Below are 26,406 nucleotides of genomic sequence, written 5' to 3'. Positions count from 1 at the left end.
CAAGAAGGCTCACCCCTCTGGGACCCTAACAGCAGGAGTTCCCCTGCCAAGAATCAGGGCTGAACTATGGGAAAAGCCAGCATCTGGAGACAGCCAGCCTTGGATCTGAGCCACAATTTCCTTATCTGTACAATGGGGATAAGTCCACCTGCCTCTGGCTAGTTGGACAGATTTCATGAGAGCATTGGTGGAGCCCCTGGCACTGAGCCTGGCATACAGCAGGTGCACAAGGAAAGTGCTCAGACTGCCACTTCTGTCCCCAAACCAGCAACATCCACTATCCTTCCCTCTGGCCCATCAGGCTCGGGCCAGGCTTTCCTCAGGGAGTACTACATCCTCTGGCTTTTCCCAAATGGCTTTTCCCATGGGCCCCACCCAAGCCTCACCCACTATCTCATCTGAATGCTTGCAGGGCCTCCTCCCTGCCGTCATGTCACTTTTATTTATTCCGATTCACCCAGCCTGATTCATCTTCTTGAGAAAGTCCCCCACTTGTGCTAGCCCTGCTCTAAAGCCTTCCATGGCTCCCCAAGGCCTTGGCTTCTCAGCTGATGCTCGATGCTGCCTACAGCCTCCTGGCCTCACAGACTGTCCAGGCCACCCCCACGCCCAACCAGAGGCACATCAGCAAAACCAGCATAACTCTGTCTCCCAAAACACAGCCCCCTTCCAGCCCCCGCCCCCTGCCTCTGAACAGACCACTTCCCGCAACGTCAGCCCCACCCTCTGCCTCTGCAGATCCAGTCCCCTCAAAGGGCTCTTGTTCGCTCCGGCTCACACTCACTCCTTCCTTCTCAGACAATGCTTTTCCTCAGCCGACACTTAATTACAGACTGTCACACAGTCTCTCATAATTGTAGGCCTTGTCTCCCTGTCAGACCTAAGTTCCCAGGGGCAGACGCTTTGTCTGTCTCCCTATTCTCTCAGAGCCAGGCCCAGGGCTGGGAGGACAGGCCTTGGTAATGCTTTCCAAGTCCAATTCAGCTCTGGGCTAAGCTGAGTATAGCTGGGACCGCCTCTCTTGCCCTTGTCCTACTAGGAGACCATTCACTGGCCACACCAGGCCTCGGTGCACCTGGTCTCCACTGCTGATCCAGGCCAGCAACGTCCAGAAACCAGAGAGCCTGGGTTGGGGAGAAGGTGCTCTGACTATAGCCTGGCCCTGGCATTGGTCACGTTCTGGGACCCCACACACTGAAACAAGAAACAATCATCTCCTAGCTCTAGAGTTGGAAGTTTATTTACGCTAACCTTGGTTTCCAGAAATGGGTGATGAGGAACACAGCTGACTCCAGTACAGACTGAGTGAGGAAAGGAAGCCACAGACCGAGAAACCCGGGAGCTGGAGAGGTGTTCACACCACACACGTCATCAACCTCATCAAACGCCTGTCAACAACTGGATTTCATTCCTGTTCCATGTTCAGTGCCCCAGCCCTCACCCTGGCCGGGTTTAATGGGGTCTGCTGCCAGGACTGTCAGGGGAGGGTGACTTGCTTCTGGAAACAGACAGAATATAGGAAATAGGAAACAGTCCCATTCAAAATGGAGGCGATGGTGGTGGTGACTGCCACCTCTTACGGCCACCTATGAGGTAGGTGTTTCCATCCAAATGTGACAGGGCAGAAACCTGAGGCACAGACAGCTGCTCAACCCTAAGTCACAGCAGGGACAAGCCAGGCCATTGTCCAAACCCAGGACACTCCCAGTTCATTTTTTTCCTACGGTGCAGCCGACAGGCTCCCCCTCTCCGCACCACAAACCTCTGGAGGGCTGGTTTACAAGTAGGTTCCCACCAGACCTGCCCCACGAGGCTCCTTGGGAAGGGAGCTCATGGATCTGACTTCATGTATGAGGAAATTGAGGCGCAGAGAGGGGACGTGATCCGCCAGAGTCACGCTTCCAGCAGGTGTGGGCCTAGGACAGAACTCACGGCGCCAGCCCTCCCACAGGAAGTGGCATTTGGCAGTGTGGGCCTCTAAGGGAGAAGGGGCACCAGAGGGGGCCAGGCAACAACTTCCCAGTGTGGCCGAGTCCGGGGAGGGAAGAAACAGTCCCCTCTGCAGCTTTCCCCTGACAGTGCAGGGAAACACATCCTGAGCCCACCGGCACTTCTGCAAGAAAAGCCTGTTGAGTGGCAGCTACAACCGACAGGTCTCTGGCGTGGTTCCTGCTAAGAATGACAGCGCCGGGACGGGGGGGGGGTGGTGGTGGTGGTGGTGACTCAGTCCCCGGCCAGCCCCGCCCCGTGTTAGCCTCCTAAATCTGAGATGAGCTCAGAGACTGAGGAAATGTCAAGTAAATCCTTGCAGAACAGATGCCAGACCCAGAGAAGGCGGCCTAAGGTGTAGGCGACCAGGCAGCAGCAATAAACTTGGAGAAAAGCTGTGGGCTGTGGGGATGGAAGTCAGGAGGCTTGGGTTCCAAGCCTGCCCAGACATTGCTGTGGGATCGTGAGCAGGTTCCTGCCCCTCTCTGGGGCCCCCGCGTCTTCATTCACCTGAGAACTGGAGAGAACTCCACTGGCTTCTGACTTCCTTCCAAGACGGCTGTGAGGAACAATGGTCAGGAAAGAGCTTGGCAGACGACACAATGCCTCACACGGCTCCTGAGATTACAGGATTATTCCTGTGTTACCAGAACGGCCAGAAGGTGCCTTCCTTTTACCTGAACCCCAACTACAGGGGGTGGAAAGACAGGCTGGGCCTCTGTCTGTTCCACAAAGAAAAAGTGACCCAGATATTACTGGGAGAGGAAAGATCATGTTTATTAAGTGCCTAGTGTACCAGGTATTTTAAAATATATAATCTTTCTTAATCCCCAACATCCTTTAGCATAAATATGATCATCTTGAGTCTAGATAAGGAAATTGATGCTCAAAAAAAGAAATTTGCAGCAAGGGTGGTTAAGTTGTTGCTCTGAATGCCTGCATCCCATTCTGGAATTCCCAGCTCTGTTCCCAATGTCAGCTTCTTGCTAATGCGCCCCCTGGAAGGCAGCAGGTAAGTGATGCCTCAAGTATTTGGGGTCCCTGCCACCCAAGCAGAAGAAAATGCACCGAGTTCTCAGCTCCTGGCTTCAGCCTGGCCCGGCTCCAGTTCTCATGGGCATTTGGGGAATGAACCAGCAGATGGGAGATCTCTCTTTGCCTTTCAAATAAATAATTTTAAAAATGTGCCCAAGATTACACAGGGAATGAATGATAGAGATTAAGAGCTCACACTGGCTGGCGCCGCGGCTCACTAGGCTAATCCTCCACCTGCGGCGCCGGCACACCGGGTTCTAGTCCCGATTGGGGCACCGGATTCTGTCCTGGTGCTCCTCTTCCAGGCCAGCTCTCTGTTGTGGCCTGGAGTGCAGTGGAGGATGGCCCAAGTGCTTGGGCCCTGCAACCCATAGGAGACCAGGAGAAGCACCTGGCTCCTGCCTTCGGATCAGCGAGATGCGCCGTCCGCAGCAGCCATTGGAGGGTGAACCAACGGCAAAAGGAAGACCTTTCTCTCTCTCTCTCTCTCTCTCTCTCACTGTCCACTCTGCCTGTCAAAAAAAAAAAAAAAAAAAAAGAGCTCACACTGCTTCCATACTCTGGAACAGTTTGCAAGAGGCAGAAACATCTGCCTAGCAGAGACTCGGCTCAAATGCTCCCCGCCCCCCATTTCTCTTCCTCCTGGAAGCCTACCTAACCCAAGTACATCACCAGCACATATCAGGTGGCACTCGGCACCCTCTCCCTCTTACTCTGTGATTAGGCACACTTTGGAAAGGTAAGCTGAGATGTAGCGGTGGTCTCTGAGTTACCTTAGAATCCTCAAAATGTCAGAGCCAGAAGGACCCAAGAGATCAATCACACCAGGAGGGAAAGTACAGGCTCAGAGAGAGGATACTAATTTTTTAAGGGATTCTGTAGTTCAGAACCAGTCTTGGGAGAATAGGTATTCCCATTTTTATAGACAGGAAGCCCAAGGGAAAGTGACCTCCCTGAAAGTGAGTGAGTTGTGGGCACCAGCACCTGGACTGCTCACTTCCAGGTGAGGGACCAGGCCTCTCCTCCTTTGAGTAGCCCATGTCATGTGCCAAGCACAGGGCAGACGGCAAAAGGTCAGTGGATGTTAGACTGTCGTACATGGGGCACAGACACCAGCCAGCGGGGACTTCAGAGGCGGTGCCTGGCTCAAAGCTGCTCCTGCACTCCAGGACCCCAGCCCTCTGGGTAGTCTGTCTGCGGGGGCCTTTGTTCCCCTCTACAGGAAGCATGGAGGTAGAGGCCACAACTACACCGTCCAAGCAGAGCCCACCCTTAAGCAACAATGGGATGGTGCACACTGACTCCCAGCACACACCTCTCACCAGGCATACTTGCTGATCTTTATAAACTAAGAGCAACCAGAGATCAGGGCATGAAAAAGAGGCAGCTGTCGCTCTGCTCCACTGGAAGCCCAGCTGTGCTTCTGAATGACCAGGTAGCAAGTGTTGTGGAGGATAAAGGACCTGGCGTGATGCTGGCCTGGGTTCTACCCCCGCTCTAGCAGGGACTAGCACTGCACCCACGGGGTTAGCCACTCTCCCTCTCCGCGGCTCACAAAGCAAGGACGCGTTTCATTCGATCTTGGGCAGTCCACTGGGCCAGCAGACACGATTATGTCCCTTTTAGGAATGGGGAAATCGAGGCTTGGCAAGGTAGAGGGGCTCATTCAAGGTCACGTGCTCTGAGGCCAGCAGAACCAAGGCCCCACTGCCCAAAGGAATGCTCAAGGGTGGCAGATGAAGAGCAGTTCCACGCCCTGCTTGCTATGAACAGTCAGCAAGGGCAAGGCAGCACAGACCCTCCCTCCCCTGCCCGTCCTAGTGGCCTGCAAAGTTCTGGCCACAAACCCCACAGCCCAGCTGCCTAGGAGGCCGCACCCCCCCCCCCCCCCGGCAAAATATCATTACTCAAGTTGGCAAGCACGCAGCCCCCTCCGCCCCCACCCCAGCCCGTCTAAAACACCCCAGTGATATCACATCCTGCCGGCGCCAAAATAGCCCAGGCCTGCCCACAAGCAACCACCAAGTGCCAGGCCATGCAGGGCCAAGCGGGCAGGGATGCCCGGCCCACGGCACCTTCCACACACTCAAGCACTAAAGCAGAAGCCTCAGAGCAGGAAGCCCCCCCCAACCCGGTCCCCCCTGCCCCCTCTGTGGGGAGGCCCCAGCGCCAGCCCCTGCCCCAGCGCCAACCCCATGGAGCCTCGGCCGCGGCCAGCCTGCGGGCGACTCCGGCCCGACCCGGACACCCCACCACTCACATTGCTTCAAGAGCTCCAGACACAAAGCCATGAGGGCCGGATGGGGTCAGAGACCCAGAGAGCCGGCAAAGACAGAAAGAGGGAGAGGGAGAAAACAAGGGAGCAAGAGAGAAGGGGAGACAGGGGGCCGGGCGGAGAAGCACGGGGGCCAAGAGCCCCAGGCAGAGGAGCAGGCTCACAGGGGGACCCCTGAGACAGACACCGGCTCCGAGGGGCAGGGAGGGCGAAGCAGGGGCCCCGAGCCAGAGAAGCGGGGTGCTGGGAGAGAACAGGAGACAGCCAAGGGACAAACCAAGGCAAGGCAGGGGGGGGGGCTGGGGAGCCACGAGGGGTCCCAAGGCGAGACCCCCAAGGGATCTGAGAGGTCCCAGTGGGTCTGGGGGATTCTCGGAAGAAGGAGACGCCTGGGAGAATGGGAGCCCAGAGCAGGCAAGACCCCAGGAACTTGGGGCACAGATAGAAAGGAGCACCCCAAAGGATGCGGACAGACCCAGGGGGACCTCTGTGCTGTGGGCCAGTGGGAGCGGCCCCCAAAGCTGTGGGGGCGCCCGGAGGCGGCTCTGAGGTCGGAGAGGGGCGCTACGCCGGGGCCCCGAGACCGGGGAGCGAGGGAGGGGCTGCGAGGAGCGCCAGGGCAGAGACAAAGAGACAGCGAGCCGGGGAGAGACAAAGCGGACCGAGCGGGGACTCGAGCCGGGGGGCGGGCGGCCGCACGGAAGGACGGAAGCGCGGGGGGCGGCGGACGGACGCACGGACGGACGGACGGACAGACGGGGAAGAGGGCGGGGGCAGGGTAGGGCCGGGCGGGGGCGGTGCCCGTCTCCTCGCGGGGCCGCGGCTGCTCCGGGCGGCGCTGGGCGGGCCCCGGGCGTCCGGGCTGAGGAGGCGGCGGCGGCGACGACGTGGACCAGACAGACGGACGCAGTGACGGACGGACTGGCGGCAGCTGCGGCCAGCGGCGGGCACTCACCCTCCTCCCTCACGCGGCCCGGCCCGAGGCTCCGGTTTTGTACGCCCGAGGGGCGGGGCCTCCGGGTTAAAGCCCCGCGTCAGCCCCGCCCCGCCCCGCCCCCCGCGTCAGCCGCGCGCGCGTCGCCGGGGACTCCCGGGCTGGGGACGCGCGCAGTCCGCTCGGCACGTGGCCCGGCGCGCGCGCGCGGGGCTGGGGCGGTGCGCAGGCGCGCGGGCCGCTCGCTCCAACCCACGCCCAAGCCGGCGAGACGGGAAGGGAGCGCGCGCCCACGTCGGCACGCGCATGCCCGAGCACGGCGGCGGCGGCGGCGGCGGCGGCGGAGGGGTGGGGGAGGCTCCGCCCCTCAAACCGCCCCGCCAAACCGGTTCCAGCTGGAACGCGACGCATGCTCCGTGCGGGAGGCCGCCCGGGGCCGGAGTTCTCAAGAGTTGGCCCCCGGCGACACCTCGCTGGGACGGGGGAAACTGAGGCCCAAGAGAAGCAGCCTGAGGTGGGCTTCTCAACCCCGCGTGGTCAGCTTTAACTGCCGAGCCCCCTAGTTTGGGTTCTAGGCCCGGCCTGGCCACGGGCGAGAAGCGCCTTCAGCTTCCCTCCCTTTCCTCGTGCGTGGGGCGAAGTAAAGCAGCAAGCACGCCCACGAGGGCAGGGGGCGTCGCCCTAGCGCCTCTGCCCCGTCCCCTGCTCACTCGCCCTGCCACCCTCCCGGTGACCCGCCCAGCTGCCTGCCCCTCTCTCTGCTTCTGTTTTCCTCAAATAAAAAGGCGACAAGAAGCCTGGGCAGCTCAGGGTTGTGAGACGACACAACCACTGGCCGGACTTGGCATCCGAGTATGGAAATAGCAACAAAAGCAACAGAGGCTATGGAGCCGTTCTGATGCTGGGCACTGCACAAGCGCCCAGAGTAGTCTGTGCATCCTATGACCAGTCCTGCGCTATTCATAGGAAAAAGGGTACACTCAGCCAGGGTCCTAACAGCCCAAGGCGGGGCAGGACACACGAGGACCTCCCAAAGTCAAGGACACTCCCTCCGACCACTGCTTCCCCCTCTCTGGGACACAGCAGACCCATCAGTCCCCAGAAGAGAAAACGGACTAAGGCAGGATTTCCCAGGTCATGTGGGACGGGCTGGATGGACGGAAACGCAGGCGCCTGGGCCAGAACTGGGCTCCATGAGAGTTTGTATTTTACCAAGTTCAAGTTAGAGACCCCTGGGCTAAGGGATTTGGCGGTTGTGATGGTGTTTTAGGTCCTGGAAGCACCTACTGTGTAGGAGGCCTGAGTCCTTGGCCCAAGAGCCCCCAGTCTGGCAGGAATCCCTGAGGTGGGGCTCGGACGGGACTCTGAGTTCCCCAAGCCCCAGCCTGGGCTGCAAGTCTCCCCTCCTGGTCATGGAGGGGCTCCTGGGTCTCTCCCAACCAGCCACTGTCCTGCCTTGCTCCCCAAAGATGCCCTCCCATCACCCTCTGCGTTCAACCCTGCGGGGCGTCCTGTGGACTTGTCCAGCTGTCACCCTCACTGCTGCCCTGAAGGCCAGCTTCATCAGCCTGGCATGACTGTATCACCGCTTCTAGCCCTCAATCAAGGCTCCTCACAAGAGCTTGAGTGTTTAAGTTATAAAAAAAAGGGGGGGGGGGGCGAGTGCTGTGGCACAGCGGGTAAAGCCACCACCTGTAATGCCTGCATCCCATAATGGGTGCCAATTTGAGTCCTTGATGCTCCACTTCCCATCCATCTCCCTGCTCGTGTGCCACTGCACGTGCTTGGTCCCCTGTACCCACGTGGGAGACCCAGATGAGGCTCCTGGCTCCTGCTTTCAGCCTGGCCCAGCCCCCGCTGTTGTGGCCATCTGGGGAGTGAGCCAGCAGATCAAGGGTCTCTCTTTTTCTCTCTCCCTTTCTCTTTCTAACTCTGCCTTTTACATAAAATCAATCTTAAACAAAACCTAAGAAGTGGTTGTCCCCTCACTGAGAGCCAAAAGCCAGAGTCTTTTCCGTGGCCTGCGGCCAGGCCCAGCCCTCCTCACTGGTTCTGCCCCAGCCACGTGTTCACCTCCACGGCACTCACCCTGCCAGCGCTTTTCCACTGCCCTAACCTTGTGCTGTTTATCAATAAACCATGCACTTCCTTGGGCTTATTGCTTTGTCCCCTCCACCCCCAATGTACTACCCACGAAGGCAAGGGTTCCCCCTTTGTATCAACGGCACAGCCTGGTCCATAGTCGTTGCTCAATCAAATATCTACTAAGAAAAGGCTGTCAGACCCTTAACTGCCACCTCTGGGGTCCTGGTTAAGTGCCTTTGCTAAGGCTGGCGTGGTGGCACGTGGGTTAATCTGTCACTTGCCATGCCAGCATCCCATATTGCAGTGCTGAGTCAAGTCCTAGCTGCTCCATATCCAATCCAGTTTCCTGCTAAGGCCTATGGGTCTCCCACCAATACGGAGACCAGGACGTAGTTCCTGGTTCCTGCAATCAGCCTGACCAGGCCCTGGCTGTTGTGAGCATGTGGGGAGTGAACCAGCAGATGGAAGACGACCATCTCTGTTGCTGTGCCTGACTCGTCAAGTCTCCGTCCTGGGGTTGGAGGCCTGCTCACCGGCCCTGGTCACTGTTTCCCCCCAAAGGCTCAGTCACCTGCCTGAAACAGGACTTAGAACAGTGCCATGCACCCAGCACACAGTAGGCACCTGGTTACCCAGGACCATCTTGGTCCAAGGCTGCCTCTGTCCAGTGCCTTTTGGGAAGAGGTGCCCACTTCAGCAAGAGGAGACACTGGTTCCTCATCACCCACTCTGGGGAGGTCTCCTGGGTCCTCCGCTGCCCTCTGGACCTATGGCCCTTGCCCAGGGCGTGTCCCTTGCCTGGGCCACTACGGCAGCCAGACGACCTCTGGGAAGCTCCTGTGACCATGTGGCTTTATGCAGGTCCGTGCAGCACTCAAGACTGGAAGCTGGCAGATCCACGTGGGAAACGGCCCCATGAGCCCCCACCAGCTGGGTGACCTCGACCTTGACACCCAGAGCCTCGAGGCTACAGTTGTCTTTGTAAAACCTCTGTAAATATGTGCCTAGGTGTGTGTGTGTGTGCGTGTGTGTGTGTTGGGTGGACTGGGTTAAGTCAGGGATGGCAGATGTGTGTAACTGTCCTTGCCCAGCAGACATCACTAATTGAAGGCGGCACACTTCTCTGCAAAACTGAATCTCAATCCTGAGCTCCAGGATTCTGAATGACACATGGATCAGGTCTATTTGCAGTCTCTGGACATCAGGGTCCTGGAGGCTCCCTTTGCCCCTGATGCATCCTGGGGTCTGGATGTGCTGAGCACACGTGGGTCTGCAGGCAGTGGGCAGAGACTAGGGGAGGATTCTAGCCAGGTCTAGGGGCAGGCTTGGGGGACATGGACTGATTACCCTTAGGGAAGTTTGTCAGCCTCCCTTCTCGTGCGAATCAGACAAGAAACAAAGAAGGGAGGGCCGAGCAGCCTGGGCCTTGGATGGGGACAGATGGGAGGTGCACAGGGATCCCCAAACCCAAGCCTCACGGCACAGATGGAGAACCTGAGGCCCAGGGAGAGGCAGCGAGCCAGCCAGGGTGACGCAGCAGAGCACACACTAGAACCCAGGTGCTTCCCTGGCCTGCAGCCTCTCCCAGCTCAGCCCAGCGCCTCAGGCACCTCCAGAGTGACCGCATGTGTGTGCGGGGTGTAGTTCACGTGTGTGTGCACGTGCACACACGCACAGGTGCAGAGAATGCAGTCAGTGGGAGCCTAGGTGCCGCCCAGCGACCCCCATATGTGAGGTCCCTGGGTGATGTCACAGCTTCCCATGTGATCCAGAAGGAGTGGGGGAGACACAGGAGGATGGGGGTGGGGGAGGGCCAGGAGAAACTGAGACAGAAGCAGGGATGGAGGGGAGAGAGGGAGAGGCAGGGGAGCTGGAAGAAGGAAGGGAGGAGGGGACAAGGGTGGAGCAGAAGGATCCAGAGAGAGGAGGAAGGAGGATGGGGCGACTCAGGGGCAGTGGCTTCCCCACGACCCCTCCCAGCTAGGTCCTGTGGCTGGGGAGAGGCATGGAGACTCAGCCAAGCTACTGTGTCCCCCACCATCCCAGCTGGAGCCCACCCTGCCTGCCAGTCACCTGCCAGAGCTATTTCTGGAATGTGGAATCTGGGTCAGAGTGGGGGAAGGGTGGTAACGGCAACTCTGGCAGCTGGGGAGCTGCCAGCTCCGGAGTGGCGGGTGGGTGGGTGGTGGGCAGCTCCATGCCCTGCCCAGGCCACGTGAGAGGGGCCAGCCCCTGCCAGGCCCTCACGGCCTCAGCACCCCCTCAGCCATGGTCCCCACCAGCCTGCACACGGCCAGAGCACACCTGTGCCTGGACAGGGGCCAAGAGAGCTCACGCTCTCAGCAACTTAGGGGATGGGTCACTCCCTGGAGGTAGAAACTGAAGAGGAGGGGACCCTTCTGTGCAGCGTGGCCACTATAGGGAGACCTTGCCCCGGGAGGGCGGGCCTGTGTGTCCGGCTGGAGTGAGGCGGCTGCGGGCCACATTCCTGTGTACAGCTGGGCCAGTTCTACACTGATGAAAGACTCCACATATGGGGGGGGGGGGTGCCCGTCACAACACAGACACCACTGAATTAGATCATCATTACAACAAGCTCCTGGCACACGGAAACAAAGGATCTCATTCTAATCAGACTGCCCGTGAGCTGGCAGGACAGTGGCTAAGGAGGACCGCCCTTTCTTACCTGGACACAAAGAACCCTGTGGACCAGCCTGGCCAGTCTGGTGGCTTCAGCGTTCCCTGCGAGGGCACTGAGCTCACTGGCTGAGCAGGAGGGGATCGGGGGAGGCAAGGATGCTTGGTTGCTATGGGGACCTGGAGGGGGGGTTGGCAGGGGAAACTTGAGGAGGAGAAGCGTGGCCCCAGACTGCTAGAGGCATGATTCCCACACAGGTGTGGTGGCAGCACGAGGCTGGAAGGAGACTCACATGGGCGTGAGTGCGTGTGGAGGGCCATGCTGATGTGAGGTGTGTGGACATGAGACTACCAGTAGGCGGTGTTGGCCATCTGTCCTCCTGTCACGTGCAGGTTGAGCACAGGGCTCTCTGTGTATGTCTGTAAGTAGCTGCTTAGGTGTGCTGTCTATGTGAGGAGGAGACCTTGTACACAGTGCTTTCTGGACTATCTTGGTTTGGGCTAAGGCCTCAAACTGAGAATAACTGGAGCCTGCAGCCCTCCCTCCCTTTAAAGCCAAATGTTGGACCACTCCCACGGAGCGGGGGGTGCTGGGATTGCTGGGATTATCTACCCCAAATCCTAACCCCAACCTGGCTGTGTGCCAGTCTCTCCCACAAGAGGTAAACTGGTTTGGCCAACCGATGAAGCTGCCTTCAACAGGCAGGCACCCAGGGTCACTGATCAGGCTGCCTCGACCCAGCCCTTTCACCTCCTGCTCCTGCCATCCTCTGGCCAAGTTGCAGCCTAGGGCTTCTCTGAACCTGCACAAGTGAGAGCTAATTAATGAGTTTACAACTGGGGCTGGTGCTGTGGCATAGCAGGTGAGGCTGCTGCCTGCAGTGCCGGCATCCCATATGGGCGCCAGTTCGAGTCCCGGTTGCTCCACTTCTGATCTCACTCTGTGCTGTGGCCTGGGAAAGCAGTGGAGTTTGGCCCAGGTCCTTGGGCCCCTGCACCCGCATGAAAGCAGGAAGAAGCTCCTGGCTCCTGGCTTCAGATCAGCTCAGCTCTGGCCGTTGTGGCCATCTGGGGGGATGAATCAGCAGATAGAAGACCTTTCTTTCTCTCTCTGCCTCTGCCTCTCTGTAACTCTACTTTTCAAGTAAATGAGATAAATCTTAAAAAAAAAAAAAAAAGTTTACAACTGAACTGTGTCGTAACCGGGTCTTTTGATAAAATGAACATGGAGTGTGCGCGGTGCTGGCTGTGGGACTAAATGCTGGGTAAATGGTGCGTATCCCGTGATGGGACGCTTGAAGACCCCTATTCTGCAGGAACGTGAAGGAGAACAAATGGCTTTGGGCAGGACAGTTCCTGGGCAAAATGCCGGAAGCCAGAGCAGGCCCCTTTTGGCTGCGCGTGGTAAGGACTGGCAAGCAAGAGCAGAACTTTGAGAAGAACGAGCCGGTCTGCAGGGCGTGTTTAGAGCACGGAGAGCCCAGAACTTGCCCAGTTTGAAAAGGAACATCTCACTCCAGCCCCTCCAACAAATGCAGCTACAGCCTGAGGACAAAGACCAAAACAAGGTCACAGCCAGGTGCCGGCGGCATGGGCACCAGATCAAAGCAAGGGTGTGGCTGTGACACTTTTCAGTAACACTGTACACCAGTAACACACCTGCTAGCAGCTGTTCTCAGCTGGGCAAAGGGGTGCACAGGAGCTTGATAACACACAGTGGCATCATGAAGGCGAGAGAGAGCCAGGACTCCGAAAGAATTGTTGCGTGAGATCAAATACAGAGAAAAGCCAATACTTATTTTTTAAAAAAGATTATTTTATTTATTTGAAAGAGTGACAGAGAGAGAGAGGGAGGGAAAGAGACTATCCATCCACTGGTTCACTCTCCAAATGGCCACAATGGCCGGGGCTGGGCCAGGCTGAAGCTGGGAGCCCAGAACTCCATCCCGGTCTCCTGTGTGGATAGACTTGGGCCATCTGCTGCTGCTTTCTCAGGTGCATTAGCAGGGAACTGGGTCAGCAGTGGAGTAGCCAGGACTCGAACAAGTACCCATATGGGATGCCGGTGGCTTAACCTGCTGTGCCACAGCTCTCCCCCTCCACAATAAATGTTTGCGGGAGCAAATGGGTAAAACTGAACAGCTTAGGCTAAAGGGATTAAGACCACTTGAGATGTAAAAATACCTCTAGCTCCCTAACTTTCCTCAGGTCTGAAAAAGGTGTTCAATGCCCCAAACTCATAGTCTCCAATGCAGGAGATCTTCCAGAAATATTCCAGGGACAGGTGCTGGGCACAGCAGCTGAACAACATGCCACACGCCATATCAGAGTGCCTGAGTTCTAGTCCTGGTTCTACTTCTGACCCAGCTTCCTGCTAATGTGCACCAGGCGATGGTGCAGGTGACAGCTCAGGTACTTGGGTCCCTGCCACCCATGTGGGAGACCTGGCTGGAGTTCTGGCCTCCTGGCTTCGGCCTGGCCCAGCCTTAGCTGTTGCAGGCATCGGGGGGGGCATGAGCTAGCAGATGGAAGGTCTCTCTCTGGCTCTCTGCCTTTCAAACAAATAAAAACAGATAACATTAAAATGAAAGGAAATATTCCGTATCCCAGGGTATCTGCATGACAGCTTGCCCAGAGGGGCTTCAGAATTGCTGTGGGTCAGTAAGTCTCCGAATCTCCACTCTCTCCTTTCTGACTGGGGTGTGAACCACGGGTATCCCATCCCTATCCAGCACCTGCACGGGGTAGCAGCACCAGACCCTTTGGCCTCAGAGGCTGAGTGGGGAGGAGAGGCAACCCCAGATGCAGCAGCGTGAGGGGGCTCCTCCATGCCAGGGGAGAAGGCCCCCCCAGGGAAGGAGAAAAAGCCAGCACGAAGCACCCACCACACAGCCCCTTCCCTCCCACCTGGAGGAACCAGAAACAGCCACTGGTGAACACGGCTTGGTGAAGCACTGACCACCACACCCAGCATCCCCCCCGCCACGATGGCATCCCAGCCCAAGGCCAGCCCCGGCTACAGGGGTGCCAGATTTGCAGTGGGTGAGACTGAAACTTTGCAATTAGACCAGACCAGACTCTTCATAACTAGAGGACCAGTTGCTCCACTTCCGAACTCACTCTGTGCTGTGGCCTGGAGGGACTTGCCCCAGTTATCGCCCAGGGCGGGGCGCGAAGGCCGGAGAGGCTTTGGCAGCAAAGGGAAGCTTCTTGCTCACCTGCTGTGAACACCGGCTCATTCAGCCTGTAACCTGGCTGCCGTGTGTACAGGGCACAGGGGGCCCTTGCCTGGCTGACCCACAGCAAGTGTCCTATGAGCAGGAACCAGCTGGCAATGTGGGTGTGGTCAGGAGGCCCAGGGGCGAGAGCTGGTGCTGCATGCAAGGTTTGCTTCACCTCTCTGAGAGCCCCCTGGGTCCAGCTTATGCGCTGTTTAGTTGGGGAAACTGAGGCACAGGCAGAGCAAGCTCAAAACTGTCTCTACTAAAGCAGAGCTGGGGAAGCGTTTTCTTGCTCTGGACTTTTTATTCCCAGAGGGTCGTGCACAGGGCCTCTGGTCACGCACAGGCCTTCTTTGGGGGACTTGGAACGAGCACCGGGTGTGTGTGTGGGGGGTTACCTGACTGTGAATGACAGAAACCCGGGACCTCGGCTCCCACTCTCTCACTGAAAGCTCTCCCTCCTCACCGGTTCTCACCCTCCCTACAGGTTCACCCACCTGCGCTAAGGAGCCCTTCTATGAGCAGTGGCTGTATTTAGCCAGGGAGCGACCAAGGCTCCCACCAGCTCCTGCCCACACCCACGCCTCCCTCTCCCCACGATGGGGGCATCTGCCTCTGTGACCCCTGGGGAGCTCCAATTTTGCCAGCTGCTGGGAAGTTCTGCCCCAAGGCCTCTGGCTTTGGTCCCTAACTCTCCCTCCACCGTGGAGTCCTCCCTGGCATCCACCACAGGCTGGCCCACTGGGGCATGGTCCTGGGGGGCTCCCATGCGGCAACCCCAACAAAGCCCCTCCCCAAGCAGGGTACTCACTCGGAAGTGTGCGACTGTTGCTGAGGCTGCCAGTGCTGGGCGGTGGGGAGAGGGACTGCAGGGAGACACTGTCCTCCTCCTCCTGTGAGCAGCCTGCCTGGATTGCCCGCAGGTAGCTGTGGCTGCGGGAGCGGAAGTAGCTGGGCAGCGGCAAGTCGAGCGCCTCGGCTGCTGCCGACTCGGCCTCGCTGCAGGCTGACTCGCAGGCTGCCTCGTACTGGTCACTCAGATCTGCCTCCCGCACCTGTCCAGGCAAAGGCACGCATCAGGGGCCGGCTCTGCCTACCTGGGGCAAGAGGTGCTTGGTGTTCAGCTCTGCTGGGGGCTGAAGAGTCTGTGGAGCCTCCTCTCAGCCCATGCCGCCTCCCATTTCACTCAGGGTATGGGATGTGCAGGTGGAGCCACGGAGAAACAAACAGCCCCTTCAGCCCTGCAGGAACCCACTCTCCCCAGCCCTACAATGGGGAGAGAGCCGGAACACAGCAGTCAGCAAGACTGTACTCATGTGTCACACTGACCAGCTGAGAGATTGGTTGTGCTACGTCACCTCTCAATTCATGTAGCAGGAAGTCTACAATCCATTAGTAATGTCTGCCCTGAATGTTGGAATGGGGTGGTGGGGTGTGTCCTGGACATTCACCATCTCACAGTCCAATCTCTTTGATGTACAACCAAAGCCAGGCAAGGGAAAAAAAAAAAAAACACTTGCCAGGAGCAGCCAGTGAGGAAATGGCAGAACCAACACTCCAGATATGTACTTAATAATAATTTAGGTGTATAGAATGGATGGTGGCCAGGGAGTCAAAGATGAAGCTGGTGCAATGGTCTGATGGGGTGAGGTAGTGGCAGGGTTGATTGGTGATGTCTGCCACAAGCACATGGAGAAGAGTAGGGTGTTTACTATTTGCCATCTTGTGTCTGATTCTGCCTCGTCCAGATGGTTCCCGACTGTGCCCCCTGAGACGGCTGTCTCGGATCCGGCAGGTGTGAAGCTGAGGATGTGAGCCCAGAGGGGCCTTGCCACACACACACTCTCTCAGGGCTCTGCAAGGGTTGCCTGACACGTCTCAGGTCACGTGGGTGACAGAGGAGATCAAAGCTGGGAGTGGGCTGGCCAGAGATGAACGCTAGGTGGAGGCCAGGGCTGGTGGGGGGCTGGGGGAGAGGGCACAAGTTGCCTGAGCAGCACGTGTGGGAAAGATGGATCTGGGCCTGGGACCAGTCCTGCCCCTGCCCCAACTGTGTGAACTCAGGCTGCTGTGGCCTCCTCCGGCAGCCTTTGAATTACTTATTTTACCTGAGAGGGAGGGAGGGAGGCAAACAGGGAGGGAGAAATATCTTCTACCCCCTGGTTCACTTCCAAATGCCTCCAATAGCCAGGACTGGGCCAGACCAAAGGCAGGAGGCCAGAGCTCCATCGGGGTCTCCTACATGGGTGGCAGGGACCCAAGTACTTGAGCCACCACCTGCTGCCTCCCCGGGCGTGCACCAGCAGGGAGCTGGAACTCACGTCTAGGCATTCAGGTATGGGATGTGGGAATCCGAAGTGGCGTCTTCACCAGTGCCCCAGACACCTGCCCCCTCTGGGCACTTCTCCCTCATCCTCATGAAACGAAACTCCATGTGCTCATCTGAGCCAGCAGCAGGTGCAACAAGCGGGGTCATCACCGATCTGCGGGGTGTCTGGGAAGATCTCAACTGGGGAGCCATGAATGTGTGGGGCTGTTTAGGTTTACAAGAAGAGAAACGAACCACAGTTCCACAGTTGTACTAGCCACAAGCCACTCCACCAGGAGCCACACGTGACTTGGGGCTACTTTACTGGCCACGTATGGACTATGCTTCCCATGGGTGCAGGCCACGGGCAGACCTGAAACTCACCTGGAGGGGCGGGCAGAGGCGGTGCTACCTCCCAGAGCTACTGCCACGGCCAAGGCCAGTGGGGCCCTGCGCGGTGATGGCACAGCACTGCTCCGGAGCTGCACTGCCAGCAGCTCACGCCTGGCTCCAGCATTTCTGTGCCGCATGAATACGGGCAAGCCATTGACTGCTGCCTGTTTCCCCATCCGTAAAATCAGGCTAGAGCCCCAGTTTCCTAGGGTTTGTGTCAAGATCACAGGAGATAAGGGAACACTCTCTCATTCTAATGTGCAAATAATGGTGCCCGGGGGAGTCGGCACCTGGTAGTCTGTACCCAGTAACACAGGACAGCCAAGTGGAATGAGCGGGAGGATTTGTGAGCATTGGTTAAGATATGCCCAGGGCTGGGTACTGCGGTGCAGCGGGCTAAGCTGTCACCTGGGACACCTGTGTCCCATAGCCATGTGCTGGTTTGCATCTGGTTACTCCACTTCTCATCTAGCTCTCTAGCAATGCATCTGGGAAGGCAGTAGAAGATGGCCCAAGTGCCTGGGCCCCCGCCACTCAGGGGGGAGACCTGGAAGGAGTTCCTGGCTCCTGGCTTTGGCCTGACCCAGCCCTGGCAGTTACAGGCATCTGGAGAGTGAACCAGCGGGTGGAAATTGGTATCTCTCTCTCTCTCTCTCACTCTGAAAATAAACATTCTTAAAAAGACGCTCCAGGCTCGGGTGGGGAGGTCAGCTGACCGTCAGCACATCACACCCTGACTCACACGACTGCACGGAGAGGCTCCCAGGCCCCCTTGGGGCAGGTTCCAGGGGCAGAGAGGCCTGAGGGCAGCCGGGGCTCCAAGCAGAGGTGTGGCTCTGGGCCTAACTGCCCACTCCTGGCTGCAGGGAGAGGCTGGGCACAGAGCACCAGGTGTGCTTTCTGGTCCCGGAACCGAGACCTGGTCACAGGATGCGTGCGTCTGCGGTGAGGGTGGCCGGCACCGTGTCCGCGGACCTCTGTGAAGCTGTGACTCCCTGTGTCCACCCTGAAAGGGCCTGCAGGCGCTCAGCGCAGGGGCAGTGTCAGGGGATTGATCGGGGCTGGGGCCCAATAGCTAATGCCACAACCCACTCCCCAGGCCGCAGCCAGAACCTGGGGAACACCCCCACGGCCCTGCGGGTGCTTCACGTCCCGTTCACAGAACCTAGCTTCATGTTCCCATTTGTGAGAACGGGAGACTGAGGCACAGAGAACTGGGTGACGGTGTAGGGAGCAGAGGGTCTGGAGGCAGCTTTCCTGGCGGCGGCTCTGCTTGTACCTGCTCAGGCTGGGCCTGGGACCATCAGACGCAGGCCCGAGACCCAGCCCTGGACTCCAGGCCCGGGGTGAGGGTGAAGGGCAAGCATACTGACCTGCTGCTCATGGCCAAACAACTGGGGGATCAGGGAGGCCTGTCCAAAAATCTGCAGGAAAGAGAGGGTGAGGGTTATGGGGGGCCAGGGCTGGGGGCTGGGCTGGGGGTTCAGGTCCGGCTGCAGGAATGAGTCTCCTCCCAGACCGGCTGGTGCCCAGCTGCTCGAAGCGGTCGCTCGGCTGCCCCCGGGAACATGGGGCTGGGTGTCACCGAGGCCTTCTCTTGCTGGCTGCCCCCCACCTCGACAGGCAGCCCACCTGGATACACAGGTTAGGGAAGGGGCTGAGAACCCTCTCTTCCCCAGGCTGGGACGGCTCTGACTCGGGGGCCACATAGGTAGCTCAACTCATTCGTTTCTGCAGGAGGGGGCTTGGGGGTTTGGGGTTGGGGTCACAGGAGAGAGCTGGGGCTGGGTGGAGGATGGCAGGTAAGTCCTGCTGGGGTCCCCAGCCTGGGGGGTGGGGGTCCATGAGCCTTTTTGTGTGCCAAAGGGCCAACGTCTTCTGGGTAACAGGGCCAGGCTGGGCACGGAGATGGGGTCCGTGAGAGAGACAGACGTGGAGTAAGGATGAAGATGCACGTGAGAGAACGGGAGAAAAGTCCACGAGGCGGGAGGGGATGGAGACAATCACAGAGGCGGACACCGACAGAGCCGAGAGAGGACAGCACGTGACGGGACAGACAGTGAGGAGCAATGTCCGCCCACTGAGCATCCGCCCTGCACCAGGGCCCCGGCCAGGGATGCTCAGCGCGCAAGACAGCCAGGTCACTACCTACAAGGAGAGCCCCTCTTAGGAGGGAGACAGACATCAAGTGAACAGCAAAGCGCCATCACTCCAGCTAGTGTCAGATGAAGCTGGGGATGGCAGCGGGGCCGGGGCCGCTTCATTGATCTGGGAAGGCTTCCTGGAGGAGACGACATTTGAGCGTCTCAAGACCTGCGATCCAAGGAGGAGCCCGCTCTGCAGGATGTGCGAGCAGAGTGCTCGTGGGAGAGAACAGCAAACGCAGGGCGCCCGGCACGGGGTGGTGGCACGGTGCTGGCTGAGCAGCAGAAAGGATCCAGTGTGGCTGGAACAGGGCTAGGACTGAGAGGAAGGCCCGGGTCTGGTCCACGGAGGCGCTGGCTTTCCCTCATGCGAGGCAGGGACCACGTGGCGGGCTGGGGGATCCGACACGGAGCTCCAGGCTGCGGCCAGTGGACTGGAAGCCAGGGCCGCTCCCCGGGTGAAAGCTGGGCCTGCGCCCGCCACACTTGGGGGTCAGACTCTTGGGTGTGGGAAGCCTGGGGGAGGGGCTCGGGCAGTGGTGAGGAGAGCGAGGCCCACGAGCCTGGGTGCACGGATGCTGCGTGTGCACCTACCAGCAGCGGGTGCTTGCCCTCCCATGCACACCTTGCCCTCTGCCCTCTCCGAACTCCAGAGCACTGTGCACGGGGCAGGGGCTGGGGGGCCCCCATCCAGCGTCACCTTCTCCCAGCCACGTGACCGCACCATCTGTGAGAGTTCAAGGAGCTGACAGTTGAGAGAACTGCAGGTAAATTAAGAGGACAGCACAGTGGGGCCGGCGTCCTGGCACAGTAGGCTAGGCTGCCATTTCTGATGCCCACATTCCATACTGGAGTGCGGGGTCAAGTTCCGGCTGCTCCGCTTCCCAGCCAGCTCCCTGCTGATGCGCCTGGGAAAGCAGCAGACGATGGCCCAAGTCCTTCGGCCCCCACATCCTTGCAGGAGACTCAGATGGAGTTCTGGGCTCCTGGCTTCAGCCTGGCCCAGCCTCAGCTGTTGCAGCCATTTGGGGAGTGACCCAGCAGATGGAAGATCTCTTCCTGTTTGTCTGTCACTCTGCCTTTCAAATAAACACATAAAATCTTTTTTTTTTTTTTAAATGCAGCAAGGAGTTCTTATCACTCTTAGTGCAAAGCCACCGGAAGTCCCACTTTCCTCTGGGCACAGAGGGTCAGAGGAGAGAGGTAACTTGCGACGTTGCACAACAAGAGATGATAACGCAAAGGCAGCCGCCCCTGGCTGAACGTGAGAAGCTCACCATCTCATTCCCTCCTCAGAGCAGCCCCCGACACAGAACTGCCACCTGCCGAGCCACTCGGGGAGCTGAGGCTCAGGGAGGGGCCTTGAGCTGGGCCTGTTCCACCAGTGACAGGAACAGGACTCGAACACAGGCCTCCAGCTCCCCGTCCTCATGGCTCTGAACCCAACAGGGCTGACGGGGCCCACAGCCCCTGCTGGCAGCCTGGGTTCACAGCGGGGCCCTGGGCTCCGGAGGCCGGGCGTGCTGGGCCCCTGGTAACGCTCCCCCGCCACGGGACAGTCCGCAGAGCAGACATGCATGGGCACTTGGAGAACAGAAAACAAACAGAAGCACAGTGTAGATGTCTGGGGACCACTGAGCAGGGGCTGGGCTGGGCACCTGTCCTTCTTGGGGGAGTGGGCTTTCCCAAGACCACTGACCTGCCGCCCTCACCTGGCTGAGGCAGCTGGAGTCATTGAGGCTGTCGCTGATGGGGTTATAGTCCTCTTCCCAGCTGGGGCACTTGGAAGGCAGCAGCATATCCACTGAATCCAGCCGGTCCAGACTCCTGGTGGGTGGGGGAGCAGATGGGGGTGGGGAGCAGATGAGCCCACCCATTGTTCAGCCTGGAGAACTGAGGGTCAGAGTGGGAAAAGCCTGGCCAAGGCCATCCAGTGGCAGAGGGAAAAACAGAAGTCCCTGCCAAGCTGGGCAGCTGGGGGCCAAGGGGTGGGGGAAACACCAGCTTTGGGAGCAGGAGGTCCTCGCTTGTCATGCCAGCTTCAGCCACGAGGTGGCAGAACAAGCTTGCATTTCACGGTTTGAGCAGGTGACTCGCCCAGCCCCGCCCAATTCTGCAGCACATGTCTCATCCCTGCAAGTCTGGGGGGCAATTCCGGAGATGGGACAGAGGTGGCCAGATCTCGGGCCAGGCGGGTCACAGGGCATCAGTGCCACCATGAAGGGGCCTCTACCAGGTCCCCGAGGGCACGCAGCCCTCGGGCCCAGTTCTCCGATCCCTTTCACATCTGAGCCCGGTGGTGAGTCCCACGTCTGGGGATGACGTCCAAGCACTCCAACAGCTCAGGCCCCGGACACAGAGCGGGCTGGGCTGGAACCCAACTTCCTGTGCTAGGCGGCCCTGGGCAAGCCACCACCCCGGGCTTCATCTGTGTCCTCGCCGACAAGATGACAACTACACGGCCTGTGGGCTCCCGTGGTGCAGCCGCAGGTGCACCAGGCGGGCGCCGGGGTGAGCTGGAGTCACAGCTGGGGGCAGCTGTCACTGCCCCGGACGCCAGTCCACCCCAGGCCTGTGCCCTGCAGCTGCCCTCCTCGCCCACCTTAGACCCCATTCACAGAACTGTGGGGTCTCAGGGCTGCAAGGGGTCTCACAGGCCTCCTGCTCAGCTCCCTCACTAAAAGATGGGGAAAACCCGGGCTCCGATGGGCTGTCTGGGGGAGTCCTGGGTCCCAACTGGAGGCCAATCCCTGCCCTCTGACCCAGCCACCACCCCCGCCCGCCTCGCGTCACCACCGCCCTGCTGGATTCCCGGGCCACCTGCAGCCTTGGCTGACGCCCCCGGGGGCTGAAGAGCTAGGACTAGCCTGTCCCTTCTACCTTTACCAAGTCTCACAGTCGATGGAATGAGGCTCAAATGGTGGCGCCTGGGGAGGGGGGTGGGGGCCGTGAAGGCCCTCTCTCCACCCTGGGGCTCCCGGGGTGGGGTGGGGTGGGGTGGGGGTCAGTCACGGGCTCAGGGCTGCCCTGGTTAACACTGCTGCAAGGGACCAAGGGACGGGCTTTCTGAGGGCAGGCTCCCCAGGGACAATTTCCCTTTGGGAGTGGCGCTCACCTGGGGGTGCGTCCCCGCTGTGGGCAGGGGCTCACCTGTGCCCGGTCTGGGGTGCCAAGCTAAGGACCCGCACCTGGGGGCGGGGCTCGCCTGAAAGCAGCTCCACCTGGATCTAAGGCTCTGGGGCCGGGAGGCTCCCAGGTGCGCGGCACACGCGTGAGGAGCTCACGGGGGACACGGCCTGCGCAGGAGCCCAGGAGCCGGGCTGCTCCCTGCTCCCCGGAGCGCGCTCGCGGGTGGGCGGGGCGTCGGGGAGGGGCCCCGCGTGGGCGGGGCCTCGCGTGGGCGGGGCTGCAGCCCACCTGCGGGGGTTGCTCTGCTCTCCCAGCGACTGCTGCGTGGCCCGCAGGTAGCTCTGGCGCCGCGCCGCGGTCTTGGGCGAAGGCTTGGGGCTGCCGCCCGACTCGTCGCTGTCCTCGTCGCCCATGGCCTTGATGTAGCTGCCGCTGCGCATGCGCCGGCACGGGATGGGCCCCTCGGCCGCAGCGTCGGCCTCGCGCGGGGACAGCAGCGCGGTGCTCCACTCGCCGCCGCCGCCGGGCACCTGGGGACGGGGCAGGGCTCAGCCTCGGGCTCACCACCTGCAGGTCGGATTGCTTCCCGCCTCGGAGACCTCAGTCCCCTGGGCTAGGGTCACTGGCGTCCAGACACCCCCGGCCGAAGGGCAGGAGCCCGCTCCGCCACAGCGTCGGCGCCGGGTCTCAAACCAGTGCCTGCCACAGGCAATGTCCACAGCCCCGGGTTGTTCCGCGACCCTGTGGGCAAAGCTGCCCTGGCCGGTGGCCACAGTGGCCTCCCCTGCAGTCTTCCTTCCTCACTGAGGGCCCACTGTTGCTGTCACTTCAAGGCCACCACCTCCGGGGGGCTTCTGGTCCCACTGCACAGGTGGACACCAGGCTGAGGCAGCCCACACCTGGACCCAGCGCCGGCCGCAGGGTGCCCGTCAGGGGGTCCTGGAGGCAATCAACAGCCTGTGTCCCACAGGTGGGGAAACCAAGGTGCAGGACGCACAGCAAGTGAGGCCACAGCTGGGCACGCGGCCGCGGTTCCTGGTCCGGCTAGTTAGAGAACCAGTAGCACAGCAAGGGGCCCTGGCCGGCCCTTCCTGGGCCAGGCTCTGCCGGCTGCTGGGGGCCACACACGCAGTCACTCTCCTCCATCACTCAGTCCGCACTGTCGTGAACACCTAGTGGGTGGTCATGTGACCCATTCACACACACACCTTGGCCCGAGCCCAGCGGGAGCCCACCTGTGTGTGTGCACACCTCCACGTGCACAGAGCTCGTGCACCTGCCCCCCCCCCCAGCGAGGACACACATACCTTGCCCCCCCCCCCCCAGCGAGGACACACATACCTTGGCCTGAGCCCAGCGGGAGCCCACCCTGTGTGTGCGCACACCTCCCCGTGCACAGAGCTCGTGCACCTGCTCCCCACCCCCCCGCGAGGACACACATACCTTGGCCTGAGCCCAGCGGGAGCCCACCCTGTGTGTGCGCACACCTCCACGTGCACAGAGCTCGTGCACCTGCCCCCCCCCCAGCAAGGACACACATACCTTGCCCCCCCCCCAGCGAGGACACACATACCTTGCCCCCCCCCCCCGCGAGGACACACATACCTTGGCCTGAGCCCAGCGGGAGCCCACCTGTGTGTGTGCACACCTCCACGTGCATAGAGCTCGTGCACCTGCCCCCCCCCCCCCAGCGAGGACACACATACCTTGCCCCCCCCCCCCCCCGCGAGGACACACATACCTTGGCCTGAGCCCAGCGGGAGCCCACCCTGTGTGTGCGCACACCTCCACGTGCACAGAGCCCGTGCACCTGCTCCCCACCCCCCCCGCGAGGACACACATACCTTGGCCTGAGCCCAGCGGGAGCCCACCCTGTGTGTGCGCACACCTCCATGTGCACAGAGCTCGTGCACCTGCCCCCCCCCCCCCGCGAGGACACACATACCTTGGCCTGAGCCCAGCGGGAGCCCACCCTGTGTGTGCGCACACCTCCACGTGCACAGAGCCCGTGCACCTGCCCCCCCGCCCCCGCGAGGACACACATATCTTGGCCTGAGCCCAGCGGGAGCCCACCCTGTGTGTGCGCACACCTCCACGTGCACAGAGCTCGTGCACCTGCCCCCCCCCCCCCAGCGAGGACACACATACCTTGGCCCGAGCCCAGCGGGAGCCCACCCTGTGTGTGCGCACACCTCCCCCACCCCCTGCCCCTCAGCAAGCGCCCCAGCATCCCACACCCCAGCGACACATACCGGACACACATCCCGCCACGGCCTCGGTACACCCTCTCAGCACGCACACACATGCTTGTACCAGCAGCCACCGCACTGGGGACAACAGGTCCCCGCTCACAGTGTCCTCGCCTCAGCACCGGCTGTGCACCGGCCCACGTGGCGCACCTGTGGCCTTGGTGCACCGTAAGTGCCTCTGTAAGCACCAGCATTGCAGGGCGGCGCCTCCCCCAGCTGGGGGGGGGGGGGGCTTGGGGCTCCTGTGACCCTCTGCTGACTCCATCACACGCTGCCTGCCCGGGCACGACCCTCCCTGCATCTGTGTCAAGCACCCTGCTCCTCGGGGCTGTGCCTCAGCTGTTCCTGGCTGCCCATTTTGTCGTCCATCTGACCATCTACCTCTCTCTCGCATTTCCTGAGCACTTCAGATTCAGTCCTGGGCCTTGTGGACACACAGCCACGTCAGCTATGGCTCCTGTCCACAAGGAGCCGCCAGTGTGATGGGGGAGGCGGGCAGGATGCTGGCAACTAGGCCATGCCCCTGGCGTTGTGAGGGGCTGGCATGGCACAGCTTCCAGTGCAGGGACATGCTTGGGTCCCCACTGGGGGCTGGGCTCGGGGGCCCCTAATCAGCATCTGAGGAGTGTGCCTAATGGGAGGAATCGCCCACGGGGCACGCACACAGAGGGCAGAGGTCCAGAACAATGCAACCTCCTGAGCAAGGGCATGGTTCCCCTGGGCCTCAAAGCGGGCACTGCCCCGCCCCCGGCCCTGGGGGTCACCCACCTGCAGGTAATGGTAGGCTAGACCCTGGTGGCAGGATTTGGACTTGAGCAGGCTCTTGTCCAAGGTGGCTGAGGTCTTAGGGCAGACCTCGTGGGTGTGGCTGAGGGTCAGAGTGGACCAGGAGCCCCGTTTGACGTAGTTGGTGTCCGTGCCCACCCCAAGGCTGGGGCAGGTGGCCGGGGGTGCCGGTGGGGGTGGCGGGGCGGCCAGCTCGGTGGCGGTGTTCTTGGTGGCTTTGAGCATGTGCCCGCTGATGGTGTTGTAGGCGTGCATGAAGTAGCGCGGCTGGCTGCGCTCCGCCTGGCGCCCGAGCGTCATCAGCCCGGAGGCTGGGCCGCTGCTGCGGAAGGCACCGGCCTCGCCGTCCAGGTTGTCGTCGGAGCTCCACCAGCCCGAGATGTTGGAGCGGCTGCGCCGCTTGGGCTCCCCGGCCTTGGCCCGCTCCTTGCTTTTAGCCCTGCGGCCCTTGCTGTCCTCCAAGCCACCTTTCTTGCTGCCATTGCCAGCGGCCTTGCCCACCGTGCCCTCCAGCGAGGGGGCCTTGGTGAAGAAGAGCCGCTGCACCGAGTGGACCAGGTGCCGGATGCGGCCTGGGGCTCTCGCCGCGGGCCTTGGCCTCGCCGCGGGGGAACTGGAGTGTGCTGAAGCCATCCCGGTGGATGGGCAGCTGCTTCTCGAACTGGTCCAGGAGGTTGGCGGGCAGCCGGTTGATCTTGGTGGCCTGGGCATGGCTGGGAAGGGGCTCTCCTCTGGCACCTCGAAGTGGGAGTTGTAGTGGATGCGTGGGAAGGTGCTGCTGGGCGGCGGCAGCTGGTTGTTGAGGGGGAACAGGCCGTCCCCCGGCAGCGCGCTCGCTCCGGGAAGCGGGCCTCGCGGGCGAAGGCCTCCGTGGGTGACAGCAGGTAGGGGTTGCGGTCAGGCCCTGTGAACAGGGGCTCGTGCGGTGGGTCCAGGCTGTCGGAGAGGTGGCGGGGGCGGCTGTCGCCGAGGCCTTTCATGATCCCGGCCCGCGGGGCAGGGGCTGGGGCCGTCGCCCTATCGGGGCGCCTGGGTTGCCTCTCCGGGCGGCAGGGATCCTGAGGAGAGAAGACAGGGCGGGGTCAGCTGGACTTGGAGGGGACAGGGTGTTGGGAAGGTCAGGCCTCGGCGGGGGGGGGGGGGTGCCTCTCTGGTCAGGGAGTTTGCCCTTGACAAATACAGACCCGTGGAATCGGTGCAGCCATGGGGTCAGACACAGCG

At 60.8% G+C, this 26,406-nt stretch overlaps 1 protein-coding gene and 1 long non-coding RNA gene across 2 annotated transcripts in view; both read right to left on the bottom strand.

Annotated features, from left to right (window-relative positions):
- DLGAP4 (DLG associated protein 4) overlaps positions 1–26,180 on the bottom strand; it is a 71,376-nt gene extending 45,196 nt beyond the window's left edge. Inside the window, 8 exon segments of the mRNA XM_062204144.1 lie at positions 14,988–15,231; positions 18,251–18,301; positions 20,734–20,848; positions 22,439–22,680; positions 25,168–25,761; positions 25,763–25,899; positions 25,902–26,030; positions 26,033–26,180. Coding sequence (XP_062060128.1) covers positions 14,988–15,231; positions 18,251–18,301; positions 20,734–20,848; positions 22,439–22,680; positions 25,168–25,761; positions 25,763–25,899; positions 25,902–26,030; positions 26,033–26,165 — 1,645 coding nt within the window. The 5' untranslated portion in view covers positions 26,166–26,180.
- Positions 774–6,246, bottom strand: LOC133769036 (uncharacterized). Its single transcript, XR_009867096.1, has 3 exons — positions 5,285–6,246; positions 2,500–2,607; positions 774–1,498 (listed from the first exon to the last, which is right to left on the bottom strand). It is a non-coding gene; the product is annotated as an uncharacterized LOC133769036 (long non-coding RNA).
- Positions 26,181–26,406: the final 226 nt, after the last annotated feature.

Source organism: Lepus europaeus, chromosome 10, assembly GCF_033115175.1.
Source record: "Lepus europaeus isolate LE1 chromosome 10, mLepTim1.pri, whole genome shotgun sequence".
NCBI classification, from domain to species: domain Eukaryota; kingdom Metazoa; phylum Chordata; class Mammalia; order Lagomorpha; family Leporidae; genus Lepus; species Lepus europaeus.
The sequence above is the reverse complement of the archived record's forward strand: the minus strand, read 5'-3'. Positions and strand labels throughout refer to the sequence as shown.